This window comes from Mobula hypostoma, chromosome 2 (genome assembly GCF_963921235.1).
Source record: "Mobula hypostoma chromosome 2, sMobHyp1.1, whole genome shotgun sequence".
NCBI classification, from domain to species: domain Eukaryota; kingdom Metazoa; phylum Chordata; class Chondrichthyes; order Myliobatiformes; family Myliobatidae; genus Mobula; species Mobula hypostoma.
In genome coordinates this window covers 137666867-137691165 of record NC_086098.1, presented here as the reverse complement: position 1 = coordinate 137691165, position 24299 = coordinate 137666867, and the positions used below count along the sequence as shown (strand labels likewise).

The following is a 24299-nucleotide window of genomic DNA, read 5'->3' as shown; positions in this document are numbered from 1 at the left end:
AATGCCTATGCTGAATAGAAGTGAGCTACAAGTTGCAAGTGAAGTAACTGACCTGTTACTCCAGTATCAGTGACAGCAATTTTTTTTTTAAAAAAAGGGAGTTACCTTAAGTTGAGTTGTTAGCAGCACTTTTCTCAAGGTGTCAGAATTACTGGCCCTTCTTTGAATTATCTTCTGCTGTCTGGGCTCTGAATAAGTTTAAATAATTTATATATTAAACAAAGATGTTCATAAGCACATTCTGCTAAAGCACAAGTCACTCCTACCGAACAGAAAAAGAGCCTCCAGCTCACCAAGTCCATGCTGACCATTAAGAACCTATCTGTAATGATTCCTTTATATTTTCCCCACATTACTATCAACACCCCCAGAATTCAGGCTTTAGGAGAAATTTACTGCAGTCAATTACCAACCTGCTTGTGTTTGGGATGTGTAAGGGAACTAAGAGCATTGAGAGAAAATTTCTCACAGGGAGAATGTGCAAAGTTCACACAGACAGTGATCAGGATCGAATATACATATTCAGAATATGGTCAGAATATTTTCTGTTGATCAGTGTCAATAAAAGCCAAATTAAATCTACTGTGATTCAATGTTGTAAAACAATAAAACATGAAAACTTCCAAGGGGGATGATTACTTTTTAAGTAGGCACTGTATATTCAAAGCACTTTTAGATATTCCAGGAATTGAGGGGATATAGATCTAGTGCAGAATGTGGTGCTGAGAGATGGCCCAGCCATTGAATAACAGAGCAGGTTTTTGGACTGGATAGCCTTGCCTTGCTTCAGATGGCCGTACTACCTGCATTACTTTGTCCTTTTCTATTTAAGCACAAAGGCAACATTCACTTTTGTCTATAACTGTAAGCGTGAGATAGGGGTGGGCACGAAGGACCAGGCAAATTGTGTTGCACTTGAGGTCCTGAGGTGATTAGCTGTGGGACTCACTTTTTTTTTACAAGCACTGTATACACTCAGTTGCCACTTTATTTGGTAGAGGAGTGGAATCCATTGTGGTGTCTTCTGCTGTTGGCCATCCACCTCAAAGTTCGAAAGTGTGTTCAGAAATGCACTTCTGCACACCACTGTTGGAATGTGAGGTTGTTTGAGCCAATGTCACCTTCAACCAGTCTGGTCATTCTCCTCCAACCCGTCTCATTAACAAGGCATCTTTTCCTCAGAACTGCTACTCACTCGATTTAAAATAAAATTTTCGCACCATTCTCTGAACTCTAAAGACTGCTGTGTGAAAATCCCAGGAGATCAGCAGTTTCTGAGATACTCAAACCACCATCTAGCAGCAACAATCATTCTACAGTCAAAATCATTTAGATCACATTTCTTCCCCATTCTGATATTTGGTATGAACTGCTTGACCGTCTACCTGTTTTTATGCACTGAGCTGCAACCACACGATTGGCTGATTAACATTGCACTCACGATCAGGTGTACCTAATAAAGTGGCTACTGAGTGTAATTCATTTATTTTTTAATAAGTAACATACCAAAGCCCATATAAAGATGCTAAACTGGAATTCCAACATGAAATGCATTAATTATAATTACAGTTCCTCTTTAACATACAATTTCTATCACAAGTATGATTACTCACCCATTTGTATAGGAGTACAGTAAAGTACTTCCGGAATTCCATCCTTTTTATTTCTGTGTATCAAGGGTGTGCTATGTAGAACAGAAAGAGAACTCTGAGCAGCTTCTCTTTTAGGCTGAAGGGGGGAGTTTTCCATTAGCTGTTCATCACTCTGTCCAGTACTTGGAGATATACTGCTCTGGGTCGGTGATGGAAAATCATCTGTAGTCTCCCTGTTGATGTCTAGTGATGCATCAGCTACATCCTTGCCTTCATTTGGCTCCCACTGTCTTGTATTGGGGGAAGCTGGTTGCTGCCATGGAGATATCAGTGGTGAATCAGGAGAACTATATGCACGGTAGTAATCATCCTCATCTTCAAATAGCTCAGCCACTTTAGATACATGGCTTGGAGACCTCTGCTTCTGCTCCGGTGTTCTCAGGAGTGGTGGTTCAGGAGAGGGGTTGTTTTCACAAGTCTGCTCTGCTGCTTGTTCTTCAACTGTAATTGAAGAGAATGCAGTAGCCACCTTTTCAGATGTGGAAGCTTGATCAGCTTGTGAAGGCTGCAAGCACTGATCCTGGTTGGCATTCTCGGTTACAGCACCCTGACTTTTTGAACATTTCTTTGAATGGTCATACTCGCGTTTTGCCTGAAGCCACAACTGCACCCTTTGTAAACTAGGAGGGTTTTTGCATGGTAGTATTATAATCTTACAGTCTTCAGAAGTTCCTGAGGCAATGCCTGCTACCTGAGCAGCAGACTGCCTACTTCCAGTAAAGGCAGGAGAGCCAGGCCTAGCATTTTGTGTCATTGCTGATAAAGCCATCTTCCAGAACTGCAGGCCTTCCAGTGAAAAATCACCATCAAACTCTGGCAATTCATTGGGTAACCTGGTTTCAACTGTCAAAATTCGGCCTCCAATCTCCCTATTTTTGATGGAAAGAATGATTTAGTCAGCAGGACAAAAGTCGCTTAATTAAGTTTCAAAGGAGACAATAATTGCTAGGATCATTCTAAAACCTACAAGTAAAATACTGCTGAGACTGGAACACTGAAATAAAAGCAGAAAGTACTGGAAATATTCAGCAAATTAGGTCACATCTTTGAGAGGAAAAACAGCACAAATATGTCAAATTAATGTGGCATGCTCAAACAATCTTTTTGCACATAGCTCTTCACCTTTTTCCCAGGATGTGTTCATATCTGGTATTTCATTGGATGACTGATATAAACTTTCATTTTGTAGAATTTAAGCAGAGTTTTGGGCATCAATTTTGGTTTGAGGTAATGAACCAATGAAGTCATAACTGCAAATGTGTAAAAATCATTTCACTTTCAACAATCATCTTAGGTTTACATGCTGCAATCTTCGCATGTGGTGTGATTGCAACCAATATTGCTGTTCTACATTCTGTTTGACCCATGAATTTAGGAGTGGGACAAACCATGCCTCTAAAAAGCCTCGAGAAACAAAACAGCAGATGATGGAAGTCTGAAATAAAAACAGGAAATGTTGGAAATATTCAGCTGGTCAGAGGTAGCATCTATGGAAAGAGAAACAGAATTAATGTTTCAGGTTGAAGCCCCCTCATCAGAAGGAAAGAAAACAAGGTAGTATCACGCTGTAAGGATGATGGGCAATTAGGTCAAAAGGAATACAGTAAAACAAGTCTGTTAATTCAGATTATTGGATGCATTCCTATTAATACTCTAACACACTTTAAATTCACTGCATTTTAGATATTAAACAGTAGAATAGAAACCATCCCAGTTTCAAGGGACTGTGGCAAGTGGAGGTGGTCCCAATGACTGGAAAGGGACTGCAGGGAATTGGGACCTGGTGAATGGAAAGGAAGCACAGGAAACATCACCTGGTGAGCCAAAGTGAAAAGCACCGTGATTTCCAAATAGTCATCTTACAATTTACCCAAGTTTTACTGCAAGGCAAGGTCAGGGCTGCTGTGAGAACAAGCTGCAAATCGGTAATCTGGTCAACGGATTAATGGGGGTAGTTTGCCATAGAATTGACTGTTCATAAAAGTTATCAACGGAGGACAGTTAAAGAGCAAGTACACAGATAAAGGAATAGTGGAGTTGTGAAATGCAAGGGCTACAGGGTGTGCCCAGCAGGTCTGGTCTGTGTGAATGGAGAGGGAATATTACCTGACCCATTCTGATACACAGAAAGCTGGTTACTGAAACCGTAGAGTTTGATATCAGGCGCAGAACTCAGCAACACATCTAGACACATCTCAAGTTGTTATCCTTCAAGTTTATGCTGGGCCTTATTATAGCAGGGTAGGAATGGGATGAAGAATGAAAATGAGCAGGAGTGGATGGGGTGTCTCAGTTAGTGCCAGTGACCGAGGTTCTATTCCACCACTGTCTATAAGGAGTTTTTTATGCCTCCCCATGACCACATTGGTTTTGTCTGGGTGCTCCAGTTTCCTCCAACATTACAATGAAAGGGTTAATAGGTTAATTGGTCACATGAGTGTAGCTGGGTGGCGTGGGCTTATTAAGCTGGAGTAACCTGTTACCGTGCTGCATCACTCTAAATAAATGAATAAACAAAATTAAACCCCAAAAAAACAAATATATGAAACTGGAAGGCACCAAACATCTTAGGGTTGGCCTAATGGTCAGAATATAGGTATTTAGCAAAGTGCCCATGCAGTCTGAGTTGGGTTTCTCTAGTGTAGAGGAGACCACACTGTGAACACTAAATACAGTACAGTAAATTCTGCTAGTGGAATGCTGCTTAAACTAGGAAGATCATTTGGATCCCAGAATGGTGGGAAAAGAGGTGAAAGGACAAGTTTTGCATTTCCCGCAGCTGAATAAGCAAGTCCCATTATAAAGGGAGTGGATGGCAGAGGTGGAGGAACAAATCTAGATTCTCAGAGATACTGGTCTCTATGAATGGCTGAAAGGAGAGAGGGAGAGGTTAAAGGTGGTGGAAATTGTGAAGGATGGTCTGGAAGGCAAGGACCAGAGAAACCTCATTTTCGCAGTGCACCCTGAGATCCACGTGTAATGCCCTGCATGCATGCTCTCGACCTTATTCTGAGACACCTCCTCACTCTAACTCAAAGTTATCATGGTCCGCAGTTTACCTCGAATCTTTACTGGATTCACATTTGCAGCAGATGACCTTTATCCCTCCCTTCTGACATCAAAGACGCAAATTCAGACAGCTCTTAAATTCCTCCAGATTCTTCTGATTCCACCTACTTCCTTACTTTGTCACCTTTTCACAACCCCTTCTGAATTTCCCTTCTATTCTTTCTCGCCAGTCCAATTTCTAACATTTATAATTAGTGACACTTTCAGAACTCCTCTGCAACTTTTTCAGTAGTCAAATTCCTTGGTTCCAGTCGACTTATCTTTACCATGGATGTAGATGTCTATACCACAAATAAGATAGTCCAATGTCCCTCAGTTTCCTCCTTGAACAATATCACAACTAGCTCCCCTCCACTGACACTCATTCACCTAGCTTGACTCATTCTCACATTCAATAACTTCTCCACACACATTCTCTACATTTGAGGGAACTTGCATTGTTTAAAGCTAAATCCATCTTTTTGTGGAATACAAGATTATTAATACAACCTTTGGCCTAGCTCTCAAGGAGAACACCTCATGTTCTCAGTTTTATTCACTTAATTATTACTTGTTTCTTTTTGTATTTGTGACAATTTGTCAGTCTCTGTGTGTAATTTTTCACTGATTCTATTGTGTTTCTTTGTTCTACCATGAATGCCCACAAGAAAATAGGCAATCATGGTAGTGTTGGGTGACATATACGTACTTTGTACATAGAACAGTCTTTCTTTCAGTCCTACTTGGGTCCATTCCATCAACTCTTCTCATTACAATACAAAACTCAGAGATGTCATAACTTTTGCTGTCAATTTCCATCATGTTCTTAGCATCAATGGTCCATCTGACGTTTCTCTTTTGATCTTTCTCTATCTCAGAAGACAGAATGGTGACAAATACCCTTTACCAATCTACACACCTACAGCTAGCTCAATTAGTCTGTCCCAAACTTGCTAGGATTTTATACAACTCCTTTCCCACCCTTTCAGCATTTCAAAAGGACTGTTACTGTTTGTAATTCACTGCTCTATTCTTCCTTTACCACCAACCATGTCCAGTCTTACAGCAGTTTCCCATGTAACCACAGGAGAAGCAACATCTGTCCGTTCACCTCCACTTCTCATTATCCTGACACCCAAATTATCTATCTGGGTGAAGCAGCCTTTGTGGAGCACCAGCTTCAATCCACAGAAGCTATCTGTTCCCTGCTGCTCTAGTTCTCCATCTGTATGTCACCTCTTGCACTTTTACAATGAGGCCCAACATAAACTGGAGGGTACATTGCAATTTTCAGATCTGCAGCTGTATAACTGAGTATTAAAATACTTCCTTTATGTGTCTGTATCAGAATGGACAAGGTCACAGAAGGATAATGGTCCTTTTCTCTCTCCCCCCCCCCCCCCCATTAGCAAAGCCTGACCTACTGGGCAGATCACATTCCTACATCTTAGAAATCTTACCCTATTTTGTACGTTTTCACTCTCCAACTGTCTTTGTTTTCTCAATACTTTTTATGAACAATATACTGTTTGCAACTACTCCATTAGTCTGTTGATCAAATTCTCATTTATAGCTCATCCTCTGGCCAACCCTTGCCCCACCCTACCTACTCTCCTTGTCCTATCGAACCACACCCACTTTCCAATACCACCATCCCTTCAGAATGATACTGAATTGTTCGTCCTCTATCCATGAAAAGTTAACTTGCCCTTTACATGGTCGCTACCCGACTTGCTGAATGTTTCCAGCAGTTTATTTCTGCTTTAAAAAGCCACAGCTATATCATTACGAAAATTGCTGGAATGACCAAATCCAGGAAATGGTAATACATGTTTCTGAATTTAACCTAAAGTAATGAACAGATTTTATATGCATACCTATTTAGAAGGGGAGACTATAGCTGTTTCCAGTTGAAAACTCAAGATCTTTGAAAAGGGATAAATTGTTACTAGGCAGCTTTAATTTGCATACTTAAAACTGATAATCAGTACAGTCAAAACTTGTTGCAAACATAAGTCACCTGGCCATTAGCTTCTTTGCAGGGAGTTTTCTTTCTGCTAGCAAATGGCCTTTACTATATCACTTAGTTAATACTCCGGATACTTGTCTAACTGAATCATTGCACTTTATAAAATTATTTCCAAAATGTTTTTGGAACTACATTCCCTAATTCAGCAAACCTCCAATGCTACTGGGGGAGATGATACAATATTCCTAGAAAATTTGAGACTTGATATTCAATCCTACAGCTTTAGTTAATTATGTCACAATTTTTCATAATGCACAGTTGCTTCATCTGCATGTCACTAAACGAAAGTTTAAAAAAAGTTGTATTTATTTTTTTCACATAAATTCTGAAAGAGCAAATTTTATTCCATGTCTCAAATTTTTGAGCATTAACTTGCAAGATAATTTCTGTTATCCAACTGGACACAACGTAGGGGTTGCCTGTATCGTGAAAACATACAGACAACCTCCCTTCAGGCTGGAATATGGTAATCACATCACAGGGGTTGGATTATCTGCAGCAGAAAACCATCTTGTATTTCTTCAGAATGAAGATGTTCTGACCAAGTGGACTAAATTCACTGCAAGAAATACACAAACAAGAGAAAATTCTGCAGATACTGGAAATCCAGCAACACACATAAAATGCTGCAGGAACTCAGCAGGCCAGGCAGCATCTATGGAAAAGAGTACAGTCAACGTTTCAGGCTGAAATCTTTCAGCAGAACTTCCTCTAGCATTTTGCGTGTGTTGCAAGAAATAAACTATTCACCACTACTAAATTGAACACATTCTATAGCTGTGATTCAAATATGTAAAGACCCGCAAAAACAGGTAAATCCCTCATTAGTGGCACAATGAGATTAAAGCTAAGGTACATGTCTCACTTGACTGGAAAAAAATCTAACAAAAAGGGAGGTGCACAAATTGAATATCAAAGTAGTAGCTTGGAACACCAATCTAAATTCTTTTGGAGCAAATTCTGAGTTATCCCTTTCACTTCTTTTGGTGACATTCGGCAGACCAAAACAGTTCTTAAAATATTCTAGTACTGTATAAAAGAACAAAAACCTTCAATAAACAGATAACGAAAAGTATTATCGATATTAGGAGGACTCATGCCTGAGAAAATAGGAGATAAAGTTTGTTCCAAAAACAACTCCATTAACACAAAGAAAAGAACTCTGAACTGTTGACAAGAGGGAAAATTTGGGAAGGGCATGGTCTGAATTTTTTAAATAACAGAGGGAACATGTTTTGGAATGTTGAAACTTGTATATCAAGGACATTTTTGTTACATAAGCATAGTGGTCCCCAACCTCCTGGCCGCGGACCAATAAATTGCCGTGAAGAATGCAGTGGTAGTCCAACGCACCCAGCACATCTTTAAGAAAAAAGGCGAAATAAACAATCTAATTAATTAGGTGCCACCCGGCACATAAATGTCAGCCCAGATCAGAGGTGATGCAATCGGCAATTGCCTATCGCCTCTGACCTGGGCCGACATTTTCGTGCCGGGCAGCACCTAATTAATGAGCTTGTTTATTTTGGCTTTTTTCTTAAAGATGTGCTGGGTGCGTTCCGACTACCGCCGCACCACTGCATTCTTCGCGGTAATGTAGCGGTCCAAGGCCCGGAGGTTGGGGACCACTGCATTAGCAAACTTGCATTAGAATAATCTGAACAAGATATTTCAAAGTATAACAACACTATTAGAGTGTAAACTATTTTTAGTTTTAAGTTAGATACAGGGGTAATTAGACCTCTTACCAGGGTTTTTCTGGAGCATCTGAAGGATCACTGCAGAATGGCTCCTGGTAGACAGTTTCTGCCAGGTTATGATCAAGCAGAGTTGCCACTATTTCCTCTCGACTTGGTGGTGACATTAAAGGCTTTAAAACATGGGCACCTGTTGTACGGTTGACATAACTTTTGGTTTGTAACGGCGAACTGACAGATGCTGAAGAACCATGAGATGTCACTGGGGAATCATTGCTGTATTTGGAAACACAGAGCTCTGGATCTTCACAGCTCATCGGTACAATGTCATCACCAATAAATCCCATCGCTCCATTAGGACTTGAACCAGTAGAAAGGCCAGAAAGACAGACCTCAGATTTGTCACACTCTCTTCCACTTCCCTCATCCAATAGCATTATCTGGCTGCTGGATGACACTATAGGACTACAGGAAGATTCATTTTCTACAGAGTCAAGACATTGAATAGGTGATTGGTCTTTGAGCTCCATTATTGATACTCCAGATAAATGCGTACCTGATGACTCAGGAGAGGCTGATAGTGCATTCTGAACTGGCACATTAGAATTATTATTCAATTCTTTCAACTTTTCTCCATTGTCTAAAGAGGACTTCTCAAAAAGATCAGGGCTTATTGAGTCAGGCCGAGCCCACTCCGTACTGTCTGTGGACCGAGCTACCTGCTCGAGGTGTTGGGGTTTACTATTCTGAGATTTGTACATACAGGTCTCTATTATTGTCTGGGCAGGAACAGACTCCTGAATAACATCACTCAGAAACTTTTGAGGCAGATTTTGCTCAGCTGCCGGCATGAATTGGCATCCAGAATATATAGTACAGTATCTAGTTTGTCCAACGGTATTGATATCAAAATTGTATGACTGGGGAAGTTCAGGAGATAAATTATCAAAACTATAACAGCTATCAAAGCCGGCATCTGAATGGAAAACAGGGCTGTCATCGGAAAAAGGACATTTGGATTGAGAAGCCTGAGATTTCTTAGTCAAATCCTTTTTTGTGGTTTTGGTTTTCTTCTGTACATGCTTGGCACTTCGAGAATTTTTTGTTTTTTTGGAGAAAGCATCTTTTGGAGATTTTGAATGAGCAAAAGCGGTACTACCAGAGATGTCTGCATCAGCAGAACCTTTATTGAATTCATTTTGTTCATTTGCATGAGAAATATTTCTTTGAAACTGTGGTTTTGGAAGAGGACTTCGAGCATCCAATTGTTGTGCTTTTTGTTGCCTTTTCTGCAGCATCTCTCTCAACACAGTGAGACTAGACTGACCATTACTTATCGAAGTCTGATTATCTGTTACTACTCTTTGGTCAGATTTTTGAGATTGGGGCATGAGATCAGTCTCCAAAAAAGTTTCCGACACCGCCTTCTGCTTTATTCGAGGAGGGGTGAAATCAGATATATCCAAAATGTTGTTCGTTTCTTGCTCCCTTTCAAAAACTTTTTTTGACAATCTATTGTGGCTGCCTGGAGTAAAGTTAAGACAATGACCATCCTTTCCACTTCCTAACAGAGAAACTCTGGCAGGTAGGCTTGTAGCATCATTCACAGGTGAAAATGTGGAATGTTGATTTCTCTCAGGCAAAGGTAGAGTAGGTTTTGACTGCTGATAGAGTTTCGATTGCTGGAACTGTTGAGATGAGTGGTTTGCTTTGCCATCAGGAACAAGCTCTGATTGGGGTAATGTTGAATTTTGCTCAGGTTCATACAAGTGCGAGTTCTCTCCACTTTGAGCTTCTTTAAGATGAGAACCTTGTTGATTACCAGTTTGCACATGGCTAATAACCTGTGACATTTGTTGGGATAAATTGTTTCTCTGTAGTCTGCACATGTCTTCAGCAGATTGAACTGGCAAATGAGAATACTGCACAGGCTGTGAAGAACATGGACCTGCAGAAACTGCTGTTAAATGATCAAAGCAATGCTCGTTTTGAGAAAGGGCAAGTCCTGCCTGTGATGCAAGGTTCGCGTCCATTGATAACCTGAAATTTTCTTTCATTGGAGTTTTGTTATCCAACATACAAATAGAATCAGTGTGTGTACATGATGGACTTGTTTGACTAAGGCTGAAATGTAACTGGGACTGAGAAGATGTTGCTAATTGAGATAGTGTATCTGAGACTTGTTCAACTGGTGGATAAGTAAACGCAGGTAGATCTGGATTTTCATCAGTTTCCAGCAAAGAGCAATAGTAACCCCCAGATTCCCCTTGAATTTCTTCAGAATAGGGCTGTGTTGAAGGAAGCTGCCCTGTTGAACAGAGGCTAAGAGGAACACTAGGTTGCTCATCATTCTTGCAAGCAGTTTCAGATTCCGTAACAAGTTCATTTTCAAAATCTCTACAAAACCCGTTTCTGACTTTCTCTTTAGAAGAAGTAGTCAGTTCACCATTAACAAGTTCACAGCTTCCTTTTTGCTCATGCACTTCCAAACTTTGAGAGGTTGCTGGTTTTTCACTGAAATTTGGAAATTTACTTTTCTGTTTCCGTGTCCATCTTTTTCTAGTTTTTTTCCGATGTTTACCTTTCTGTTCTTCTTTTTCATCATTTACAACAACCTGCCTAGATTTCTGTGATACTCTTGTCTTTTTAGCTGCTACATAGTTAGCATTGGAGGGTGACTTTTTCCTAGGTTTTAAACTTTGCTTTTTGTCATTATTTCTATTACTTTGCACTAGCCTTTTCTCATCAGAATTCCTTAAAGCACATGGATCACAGTCTCTTACAAGTATGTCATCTTCTACTGAAGCAAAGGTTAGCATTCCATCCTCTTGCATTTCACTTGGGGACCAACATCGAGGTGGTGATGGTTTAGTAGGACTTGGCATTCTCTCTGACATGAAGCCAAGTTTAGACATTACATCTTTATATTCTGTTAAACAGTCATCGGCCTCAGCACTATAGCAAGGTGAAGGAGGAGAGAGGGGTGCAAATTCTATCTTCCTCGTTTTTACTTGACTTTGGCTCGTGGGTCTCAGTTTTTCTTTTTTTTGTAATTTTTTGAATCTTCCAGCTCTTTTTTTTAAACTCGCTTGAACTTTTGGTTTCTTTCCTCTCTTTGGTGTAGGTGCTGTAAAAGGTTTGCTAACAACAGGGGGGTCAGTAATCTTAGGCCACCAGTCTTTTAACGGTGAAAGCTTCTCATACTTCTGCAGTTTATCATCATCGAGCACAACATGGTCTTTACTTGCATCCACTTTCCCTATCTTAACCAACATATTTTTTCTACCTTTAAATCGGTTAATAATAATATATTTTATTATCACAGGAGGCTCCTTCTTATTAAGCCTCCTCCTTTTACGTGACCGCTGGGATCGATCTGCTGCAGTATCACTGATTCTTGAACATTCCAGCTGAATTGGACTTGCCTTCAAAATTTCTGCGCCTTGGATCAGTTCATTGTCTTCAGCATCATAGCTTACTTTCCGTTTAGTTCGGAGTGTATATTTACTGCATGCTAGTCGAAATGATTGACCCTCCAGGCCATTTTCTGAAGATCTTGTCATGTTAAAGTTTTGGGATGATATTGGTAGCCCATTACCTAAAGATGGAACAGAACTGTGATCCAGTGGCACTTTATTTTGCAATAACCCACTGTCACAAGAAAATTCAGTGGATTGAGCATTTATCTTTGTAACTGCAGACTTTCTTGTCACCTGTGCACCATTCGATTTCTTTCTACTTAATTTGTGTTTTAACTTATGGTCATCTTGTTTCTGAACTTTAGGAGACTTGAAGACTTTTTCTGGGCACTTCAGACAATTGGGAAGCACCACACTAGGAAAAAATGTGTATTGTGCCTCATGTTGATCAATGACTGTTTTCTCCCTTTGGGTTGCTTGAAAGTCTTCATATCTGATTTTGAGGTTTTGTTCAATGTTATTTCCAGCATCCACTGAGGTGGTTTTGTGTTCTTCGAAAAGCTGAACCCCGTTTTTTACACCTATTAGGGGAATCAAAGGTTTATCATACATGCTGTTTTCTTTTTTATTGAATGCAAGAGGAACTTTATTAGCCATCCTTCCCACTAAGGAACTGAGATTTGAATTGCAGTGAAATTCAGCTTCACTGGTTGGGCTTCTCCGGTGTGTAAATTGCAAATTCTTTTCACAGTTAATACTTAGAAATCGTTTTACTCTCTGAAGCCTATCAGTTTGAGCTGTTAGCTGATTTTCATAGTCACTGCTAATATGTTTGCTTTCACAGGTGGTATCTGGAGATCTAGCTACCACGCCAGGGTCCACAAATTTCACATTGTCTTCATTACATCCACTGTGTTTTAAATCATAACTGGCCTCATTAGAAAAGTTGGAAACAGAGTGCTCAGGTTTCTTTGCTTTCATAAAGGTATTTTGGTATGAAGGTAATTCCATAGAGTTCAAACCATCAAGTGTATGAAGTGTGGTACCTGCACGATTGCACTGTAGTCCAACATGATCAGATGATGGCAGCTCTATTATTGCAGGCTCTTTGTGAAAAGTTGGTTTGGTCAGCACTTTGTCTCGAACTGCTAATGTTGAATGAGTTCTTGAACCATTTTCGCCTAAAGTATTATCTAAAATTCAATAAGATAGTGATCAAGAATAGATATAACATGAAAATGCTTCAAGTTTAATGCAGTACATTTTGCAACATTAATATTAAGTTTCTTTTAAATTTGTTTGTGTTGGTCACCCGCTTCCAAGTTACTCTTAACCGGGTTGGTTCAATGGTAACAGCACTCATATGTCAGCAGAGACTAATTAGTCCCCAGTGATACTCAAGGTGGCCATATTTCTTTCCCTCCCTGAAATGAGCTAAAAGCCAGAAATTTAAAAGTTTAATGGCTCAGTGATTGACTTCAGCAAAATAGCCTATGTAAAGAACCATCTTTCATAGAGTACAGCAGGTTAGGGGAAACTATACTCAGGGCTATACACAACATGCAAGATCCAAATGAGGCAGAAATTTTTGTTTAAATTTACAACTCAACACCTTAAGATTAAACAAAATTAAGAAACAGGACTAGAAGCCTATGATCCACTGAACTGGCATGGATGTGTAAGATATGGACTTCTACTTGCTTTCCACTTGCGCGCACTTAGTGTAAGTTAGGGATATATAAAACAAGTCTCTTTTTTTCTTATGCTGTGGGGTTAAAATACATGAATGAAAGCTCGTGAATAAACAGGTTGATTTTCCTCGGGTTTGAATCACACAATACAAATGAATATTGAGGGACTTTGCCCTTTTTTTTTTAAAAATGGCTGATCCACTTAAGTTTATATCTTCCCTCTTTCTCCTACATGATTTTTCTTTTCCAGGTATGTTTCCATACAATTGTGCCTTTGGTCAGAGGAAAGCAAAGAAAAGAAAACGAATTGTATGAAGTTATGAGATTAGTAAACCAGAAAACGAAAGGTAACCAAGATATAGGACTTACAGCTAGGACTTCTGCGCTACATTGATGATGGCATTGGTGCTGCTTCATACATTCATGCTGAGCTTGTCAATTTCATCAGCTTTGCCTGCAACTTCCACCGTGCCCTTAAATTCACTTGGCCCATTTAAGGGACCTCTCTCAGTCTATCTGTCTCCATCTCTGGGGACAAACTGTCTACTGATACATTTTATAAAGCTACTGACTCTCACAATTATCATGACTATACTTCTTCCCACCCTCTGATCTGTAAAAATACCATTCCCTTTTGCTGGTTCCTTCGTCTCCACTATATCCGTTCCCAGAATGAGACTTCCCTTGCCAGAAAATCAGAAATATCCTCCTTTACCATTGATGCTATGGTCATCCGCATCTCCATTTCCCGAACATCTGTCCTCAGCTCATCTTCCTGCCACCTTAACAGGGATAGAATTGCTGTTGTCCTTACTTACCACTCCATGAGCCATTGCATCCAGCACCTCATTCCCCACATCTTCAAATGGATCCTACCACCACACACGTTCCCCTTGCCTTGTGCGCCACTCTCCACAGGAATCACTCTGTGGCTCTCTTCTCCATATGTCTCTCCCCACTAATAAACCTGCAAGTGGAAGTGCTATACATGCCCATTCACTTCCTCCCTCACCTCCATTCAGGGCCCCAAGCAGCCCTTCCAGGTTTGGCAATACTGCATCTACTGTATCCAGGGTTCCCAATGCAGCCTCCTCTACATTGGTAAGACCTGGATGTAGACTGAGGGACTGCTTTGTCAAACACTTTTTCTCCTTTTGCAACAAGCAGGATTTCCCGGTGGCCAACGGTTTTAATTCTAATTCCCATTCTGACATGTCGGACTATGACCTTTCCTATTTCCACAGTGAAACCACTCTCAGGTTGAAGGAGCAACACCTCATATTCCGTCTGGGTAGCTTCTAACCTAATGGCGTGAACAATTGGTTCCTCTAACATCTGGTAATTTTCTCTTCTCCCCATTCATTTATTCTCCACTCTGGCTCCCATCTTTTCTCTTCTCTTCTCCTATTTGCCTATCACATTCCCCCTAGTGCCGTTCCTACTTCACTTTCGCCCGTGGTCCACCACTCTTCTCCTATCAACACCGTCCTTCTTCAGCCCTTTACCTTTTCCACCTATCACCTCCCAGTTTCTCACTTCATTCCCCCCCACCCCCCTGGCTTCATCCATCACCTTCTAAGCTTGTACTCCTTCCCCTCACCCCACCTTCTACCCACTTCCTTTCCAGTCCTGATAAACATAGAACATAGAAAATAGGTGCAGGAGTAGGCCATTCGGCCCTTCGAGCCTGCACCGCCATTTATTATGATCATGGCTGATCATCCAACTCAGAACCCTGCACCAGCCTTCCCCCCATACCCTCTGATCCCCCTAGCCACAAGGGCCATATCTAACTCCCTCTTAAATATAGCCAATGAACTGGCCTCAACTGTCTCCTGTGGCAGAGAATTCCACAGATTCACCACTCTCTGTGTGAAGAAGTTTTTCCTCTTCTCGGTCCTAAAAGGCTTCCCCTTTATCCTCAAACTGTGACCCCTCATTCTGGACTTCCCCAACATCGGGAACAATCTTCCTGCATCTAGCCTGTCCAATCCCTTTAGGATTTTATATGTTTCAATCAGATCCCCCCTCAATCTTCTAAATTCCAACGAGTACAAGCCTAGTTCATCCAGTCTTTCTTCATATGAAAGTCCTGCCATCCCAGGAATCAATCTGGTGAACCTTCTTTGTACTCCCTCTATGGCAAGGATGTCTTTCCTCAGATTAGGGGACCAAAATTGCACACAATACTCCAGGTGTGGTCTCACCAAGGCCTTGTACAACTGCAGTAGTACCTCCCTGCTCCTGTACTCGAATCCTCTTGCTATAAATGCCAGCATACCATTCACCTTTTTCACTGCCTGCTGTACCTGCATGCCCACTTTCAATGACTGGACTGGTGTATAATGACACCCAGGTCTCGTTGCACCTCCCCTTTTCCTAATCGGCCACCATTCAGATAATAATCTGTTTTCCTATTTTTGCCACCAAAGTGGATAACTTCACATTTATCCATATTAAATTGCATCTGCCATGAATTTGCCCACTCACCCAACCTATCCAAGTCACCCTGCATCCTCTTAGCACCCTCCTCACAGCTAACACTGCCGCCCAGCTTCGTGTCATCCGCAAACTCGGAGATGCTGCATTTAATTCCCTCATCCAAGTCATTAATATATATTGTAAACAACTGAGGTCCCAGCACTGAGCCTTGCGGTACCCCACTAGTCACTGCCTGCCATTCTGAAAAGGTCCCGTTTATTCCCACTCTTTGCTTCCTGTCTGCTAACCAATTCTCTATCCACATCAATACCTTACCCTCAATACACTGTGCTTTAAGTTTGCACACTAATCTCCTGTGTGGAACCTTGTCAAAAGCCTTCTGAAAATCCAAATATACCACATCCACTTGTTCTCCCCTATCCACTCTACTAGTTACATCCTCAAAAAATTCTATGAGATTCTTCAGACATGATTTTCCTTTCACAAATCCATGCTGACTTTGTCCGATGATTTCACAGCTTTCCAAATGTGCTGTTATCACATCTTTGATAACTGACTCCGGCAGTTTCCCCACCACCGACGTTAGGCTAACCGGTCTATAATTCCCCGGTTTCTCTCTCCCTCCTTTTTTAAAAAGTGGGGTTACATTAGCCACCCTCCAATCCTCAGGAACTAGTCCAGAATCTAACGAGTTTTGAAAAATTATCACTAATGCATCCACTATTTCTTGGGCTACTTCCTTAAGCACTCTGGGATGCAGACCATCTGGCCTTGGGGATTTATCTGCCTTTAATCCCTTCAATTTACCTAACATCACTTCCCTACTAACATGTATTTCGCTCAGTTCCTCCATCTCACTGGACCCTCTGTCCCTTACTATTTCTGGAAAATTATTTATGTCCTCCTTAGTGAAGACAGAATCAAAGTAATTATTCAATTGGTCTGCCATGTCCTTGCTTCCCATAATCAATTCACCTGTTTCTGTCTGTAGGGGACCTACATTTGTCTTTACCAGTCTTTTCCTTTTTACATATCTATAAAAGCTTTTACAGTCAGTTTTTATGTTCCCTGCCAGTTGTCTCTCATAATCTTTTTTCCCTTTCCTAATTAAGCCCTTTGTCCTCCTCTGCTGAACTCTGAATTTCTCCCAGTCCTCAGGTGAGCCACTTTTTCTGGGTAATTTGTATGCTTCTTCTTTGGAATTGATACTATCCCTAATTTCTCATCAGCCACGGGTGCACTACCTTCCTTGATTTATTCTTTTGCCAAACTGGGATGAACAATTGTTGTAGTTCATCCATGCAATCTTTAAATGCTTGCCATTGCATATCCACCGTCAATCCTTTAAGTGTCATTTGCCAGTCTATCTTAGCTAATTCACGTCTCATACCTTCAAAGTTACCCCTCTAAGTTCAGAACCTTTGTTTCTGAATTAACTGTGTCACTCTCCATCTTAATGAAGAATTCCACCATATTATGGTCACTCTTACCCAAGGGGCCTCTCACGACAAGATTGCTAATTAACCCTTCCTCATTGCTCAAAACCCAGTCTAGAATAGCCTGCTCTCTAGTTGGTTCCTCGACATGTTGGTTCAAAAAACCATCCCGCATACATTCCAAGAAATCTTCTTCCTCAGCACCTTTACCAATTTGGTTCACCCAATCTACATGTAGATTGAAGTCACCCATTATAACTGCTGTTCCTTTATTGCACACATTTCTAATTTCCTGTTTAATACCATCCCCGACCTCACTACTACTATTAGGTGGCCTGTACACAAATCCCACCAGTGTTTTCTGCCCCTTAGTGTTATGCAGCTCTACCCATATCGATTCCACATCTTCCCGGCTTATGTCCTTCCTTTCTATTGCGTTAATCTCCTCTTTAACCAGCAACGCCACCCCACCTCCTTTTCTTTCATGTCTATCCCTCCTGAATATTGAATATCCCTGAACGTTGAGCTCCCATCCTTGGTCACCCTGGAGCCATGTCCCTGTGATCCCAACTATATCATAATCATTAATAACAATCTGCACTTTCAATTCATCCACCTTGTTACGAATGCTCCTGGCATTGACACACAGAGCCTTCAGGCGCTCTTTTACAACTCTCTTAGCCCTTATACAATTATGTTGAAAACTGGCCCTTTTTGATGCTTGCCCTGGATTTGTGGGCCTGCCACTTTTACTTTTCTCCTTACTACTTTTTGCTTCTACCCTCACTTTACACCCCTCTGTCTCTCTGCACTGGTTCCCATCCCCCTGTTGTGAACTAACCTCCTCTCGCCTAGCCTCTTTAATTTGATTCCCACCCCCCAACCATTCTAGTTTAAAGTCACCTCAGTAGCCCTCGCTAATCTTCCTGCCAGGATATTGGTCCCCTTAGGATTCAAGTGTAACCCGTCCTTTTTGTACAGGTCACGCCTGCGCCAAGAGAGGTCCCAATGATCCAAAAACCTGATGAGGGGCCTTGATGCAAAACGTCAACTGTTTATTCCTTTCCTCACTTGCTGAAGTCTCCTAACGTGTTATTGATGTATAGGACAATTTTTAGGTAAGCAGACTCAACTGATTTGCACTACAAAGACAGTTGACACAAACAAGGAGAGGGTTGATTAACGAGGACAGTATGGTATTCCAGCAGTCAGCACTGCTCCACACATTTGAGGTTGATACTGACTTTGGGTACAGTCTGTGTGGATTAACATTCTCTCCACCACTGCACAGGTTTCTACCAAGTACAGATTTGTTGCACATGCTAAAGATATGCTGATGTGTAAATCAGCGACTGAAAATGACCCCTTAGTGTAGTCAAGTGTCAAGAAAGTATCAAAAGGCATTTGAGAGGCATGTGAAAGAAACTGCTGCATGGTACAGGTTAACGTGGAGGTGGAATGGGACTGCTCACCATAATCTCTCCATAGTAAGTGTACAAGATGATGAGAGGCATTCATCGTGTGGATAGTCAGAGGCTTTTTCCCAGGGCTGAAATGGTCAACATGAGAGGGCACAGTTTTAAGGTGCTTGGAAGTAGGTACAGAAGAGATGTCAGGGGTAAGTTTTTTTTAAAAACTGCAGAGAGAGGTGAGTGTGTGAAATGGGGTGCCAGCGATGGTGGTGGAGGTGGATACAATAAGGTCTTTTAAGAGACTCTTGGACAGGTACATGGAGCTTAGAAAAATAGAGGGCTATGGGCAACCGTAGGTAATTTCTAAAGTACGTATGTGTTTGGCACAGCATTGTGGGCCGAAGGGCCTGTATTGTGCTGTAGGTTTTCTACGTTTCTATAATTGGGAATAAACAATCCAAAATGGCAACAGCTTAACGTCATATACAGAAGTTATGAACATTTATAAAATTTGATGATTGTTGTTTGACTACGAGGCCTGAATTGTGAAAGTGCTCCAAGCCCTTTAGAGCTGTTGTTCAATAAAAATCTAAATACAAACTTAGAGCTCTTGATATTTGCCAGGAGATATAAAATCAATGAAAGTTTGCTTTATGTTTGCAATTCTGTCCTTCATAACACAATGAAGGTGTTCAAGAATACAGAAAGCTTTATCAGTTTAATTATCTTTGCTCATTACAATGGTACGAAGTCACCAAGATAAAAGGCAAACCCATATGTAATATGTAACTTAAAGATCAGATATATATCCGTCGGCAATCTGGTTCAGCTAGATGTTATATTCAAGGGAAATTCACTGAGTATTTCAGGTTTTATCTCCAAGAACATGACTTACAAATCAATGAACTAATAACAGAAGAAATGGGAGACTGGGGACAAAGAACTGGCTTGTGGTTTTTCATTTAATTTGGTTAAAATGGGTATTTTAAGTACCATACAATTAGTGCAACCCATGGGTCTCAGAGTTCTTGGGTGAATAAATAAAAGTGGGAATGGTTTAATGAAAACGTTTCTACAAAGGAAGTTGCGCAAAGTTGTAAGTTACATTAACCCATCCAGCAAATATTTTAAATATATAGTGATTACTACACAGTTGACAGCACATAAGATTATTGGCTCAGATTTTGCTGAGTTAATCCCAGCAGAGCTGCTGGTATTAATAATCATGACTTTGGAAATTCCTCCTCTTCTCAGACAGTCCCTCAGAGTTAAGGATGTCTTGCTTTCATTCCAATTCTGAATACAGGAAAACACCTGTGTTTGAAGTTTTTTTTTTAAAAAAGTGTGGAATTTTTATACACACTACCACATTAAGGGATGAAGTCACAGAACCAAAAAGAACCATAATCCACAAACAGGCTCGTTCAGTTCTTCCCATTCATACCAACTTTAATGCCTATTTGCGCTAATCCCATTTGCCTGCTTTAGGCCCGTATCCTTCTACATTCTTCCTATCCAAGTATCTGTTCAATTACCACAGAAGTTCTAATTACATCTTACATTTTCACCTCCTCTAGCAGCTCATTCTAGATGATGAACACCTTCCGTATCAAAAATTTGCTCTTTAAAATCTCCTTCAAGTTACTTTCTACTCACCTTAACTATGTACAAAAGTTAAAGAATCCACAGCATTGGGATAAAGCCACTTCCTCCTACATGCCAGGAGAATAAACTCAGCCTACCCAATCTTTCCTTATAATTACAGCCCTTGGTCCAATGACAGCAGTCCAAGATGTTTGGAGACCAGGCTCTGCTGCACCTGCTTAGCACATACAGCCTCAGTAACTCAATTTCCTTTCAGGTCTACACTATTTTCAGATCGCTCCAATAGAATCACAAACAGAAACAAAGTTTCTAAATGCATAAATTATTCTGCAGCAAAGTCTCCAGCTCTAAAACTCAAGTTGATGAATAATTCCCTTGGGTATTTCAAAATACTTAATGAACTATAAATTCTAGCATTTCAGATTCTGAGCTTAATTATTTAGTACTCTTAAAAATGTTTAAAGATTTAATCAAAGATTGTGCTGTGCAGCACCTTCCCTGCCTGATCTGATAAGAGATTTCCTTAATGTGAATGGATGCTCATCTAATTTGATGGATCATGGTTGTTAGATGCCAGCAATCTGAGGCCTAGTGGCAGGGTGGTGAAAAACAAGGTTAAAATATAATCTGTAATAATTTTATTAGTAACTACCTTTGAGGTCAATACTAAATGCCAATGCTTCCCTCAAATTTGATGTCAACTCAATTCAAGAATCCAACAATAGGTATCAGGAAACTCCATGCAAGGTTGAATATCCATTGTTGAAACCTTACACCATGAATAAATTTGTTACTGGACACTTACTACATTGCTTAGCTTTAGGATCACTATATGTACTGGAAAATGTTAGCACTTCTGTGCAGAAATGTCAAATCCCCAAGCTAGTGTCACTAGGTTCAATATTCACATGTGAATGCAAAAGTGCCGAAGTTGCTACCTGAAATTTGATGAGGTTTTACTAACTACTGAAGTGTTGAAAGCTACTGGCACATTCAACAGTTGATTAAGCCTTTTTCACTTGTCACTGATGGACCATGTCCCAAATGTTTATTATTTGACAGCATTACTGATCTTAAGTAAAACTACCGGGTTGTTATGAAACTCATTTTATTCATTGTTCGAGGAAGGAAATGTGTTTAGTCAAGAGGTGTGCCTCTACTACTGTCAATGCTGCTGACTCTTAATTGTCTCTTTAGTACAAACACCAGGGATGCAGGATAAACAGCAGCTTCAGCAATGATATCCAAAATAAATAAAATCCACACTGGGAAAGGCAGGGATCAACCAAACATGCTCTAACAATATTTAAGAATTGAATACCAGAATTGCTAAGGCACCAAAGGTTATGGATCAACTGTCAGTAAATAGGATAATATAGATCCGGGGTTCTCTAACTTTATAATGCCATGGACCAACACCATTAAGAAAGGGAGCTGTGGCATAAAAAGGTAGGGAACCCAAGGGGAACCATGGGATCCTCTTTGATAATTGGCACATGATGAACAGGGTAGGCCTAAGGGCCTGTTTCTGTACTGCAAGACTAACTTCCGATAAAATGCCCCAGTCTTACTGCCTCCTTTCTTTGCACAAATGATACTTGTCAACATCTACTTCTGCCAACATATCTCCAAGTCAAGCTGATCAATGGAAGGACAGAGTAAGACAGTAAAAGCTGTTGAGGAAGTAAAAACTCTAAATAGTCCAGACCCAATGTCTCAGTGTGTGTATATATTATTATTTTTACAATGCCTGGTTAAAAACAAACATGTGTTACTTCACAGAGAGATAAAGTATCTCCCAAGTTGGGGTGGGAGAAATTTTATTCCATCAAGGCAATGGTTTGGAAGGGAAAACTGCCTTTAAGTAACTCGGTGACGTAGCAAGATCCTGCAAGAATGGAAAACGACATTGTAGTTTGCTGCGTACACGTACAATTCCTATAGAACACAGTTACTGTTAACAATTTTCACACATGCTGCTAGAATCTTAATTCCTACATGTGACCTCCATACTTTAAACCATAATCTCAGTTATCTGGAGCAGGAAATAAAAAACCTACAAATGCTAGATCTCTAATACAAAGTAAAAATTGCTGGAAGCACTTGGCATAGGGAGTTGGGGGCGGGGGGAGGTGTTAGAGAAAGAAAGTTAACAATTCAAGTCACGGACACCTCAACAGGCTGGAAAAGTGTGAAAACTATGAGTAAATAAAGGCAATGTCTGTGACAAATTGCAAAGATTGCCAAGATAATAGTTCTTTAAAAGCTGGTAGAAGAGACAGAAAATAAACATACTGAGGTAGAAAGATACAGCCAAGTCTGTGGAAATTATGATAACAATTGTTAACTAAGTCCCAAGGTCTGCAATGTAGCAATGTGGAGTTTTGAGTTTATGTTGGATATCACGGAAGGAAAGTACAAGGCCGAAGACAGAGGTTAGAAGGGATATGGAATACAGAACTAAAATTACAGACAATTGGAAACTCAGAATCACCTTTAGAAATTGTAGAGGAAATGGGAAGGATTTACAGCAGCTTTTAAATATTATTGGCAACAGCAGCCTCTGGCAAAGTCCCAAAAGACTGCAGGGCTGCTAATGTTCCATTGTTCAAGAACAGTAGCAAGGGAAGGCCAGAAAACTAGATTGGTGCTGAAAGGTTTTGGCCCGAAATGTCGACTGTACTCTTTTCCTAGTTGCTGCCTGGCCTGCTGAGTTCCTCCAGCATTTTGTGTGCGTTGCTTGGATTTCCAGCATCTGTAGATTTTCTCTTGTTTGTACAGGTTCGTAAGCCTGAGTTCAGTTGTAGGGAAGGTATTGGAGGGAATTCTGAGGGACAAGATCTACTGCTTGTCACTTGCAGAGTCAAATCCTGATCAGGTACAGTCAGCATGGCTTTGTGCACCTTTTGGAATTTTTTTTCCAAGAAGGTAACTTAAAGACAAGGCAAAAGATGTCCATATGGCCTTTGAATAGGTCCCACATGGAAGGTTAGGTTGTATGAGATTCAGGGGAGCTCATGTGAAAGTTATGGTAAGGCAAGTTAAAGACAACATCTAGGTGAGGATGACTGAGGCAAACTGTTGTCAAACCCAGACAAGGGAGAACTTTGAAGTGAGACTGCTGGAGCCAATCTTGCCCATTGCAGACAGGTAAGTGAGAATGACTGCGGCAGTATGTAATCAACCCAGAAGAACAGAGCTTTCCTTTATACAGCAAGGCGTGTTGCAGACAGTCAAGATAAGAATAATGGAAGGATGTGAAATAAACCCAACAACTAACAGACAATCGTTTTACCAGGAATTCAGCCCCAGTAGCTCATCAGTCCTCAATCCTAAACTGCTCACATTTGAGCCAAGGACTGAGTGCGAGTTCTCCATCAGGTAGGAGGTACAGAAGCTTGAAGGCACACACTCAGTGATTCAGGAACAGCTTCTTCCACTCTGCCATCCAATTCCTAAATGGACACTACCTCACTTTTTTAATATATGGTTTCTGTTTTTGCATGATTTTTAATCTAGTCAATATAAGTATATGGTAATTTATTTATTTTTCTTCTTGTATATTATGTATTGCATTGAACTGCTGCTGCTAAGTTATCAAATTTCACGACACATGCTGGTGATAATAAACTTGATTCGAATTCTGCTGCTGAAATGCAAATTTCCTCCTGTGTGGCGTAGTCAAGGTAAACCAATCCCTTAGTCGCCAACACAGGAAAGCTGCAGCATCAAAAAAAAAGGTTGTCGTGGCCCAGGCTGTGCCCTGGAAAATTTGGCAAGTGTGTGCTTTTTAAAAAAAGGGAAATCCAAAATGTATGAGAGTGCGTGTGTGCATGCGCATTTATGGGCCCTGATTGTGTGTGCATGA

The 24299-nt window shown here is 40.6% G+C and overlaps 1 protein-coding gene across 3 annotated transcripts in view; it reads right to left on the bottom strand.

The window, feature by feature from the left end:
* Positions 1-24299, bottom strand: part of rev3l (REV3 like, DNA directed polymerase zeta catalytic subunit) — a 222205-nt gene that overhangs the window by 68934 nt on the left and 128972 nt on the right. For 2 of the 3 annotated variants that reach the window (XM_063040747.1, XM_063040748.1), the window contains exons 13-15: positions 8478-13038; positions 1614-2521; positions 106-188 (exon numbers count right to left, since the gene is read on the bottom strand). In XM_063040747.1, the coding sequence (XP_062896817.1) occupies positions 106-188; positions 1614-2521; positions 8478-13038 (5552 nt within the window). The remainder of the gene's footprint in view (positions 1-105; positions 189-1613; positions 2522-8477; positions 13039-24299) is intronic. The other variant, XM_063040749.1, reaches the window with a different exon arrangement.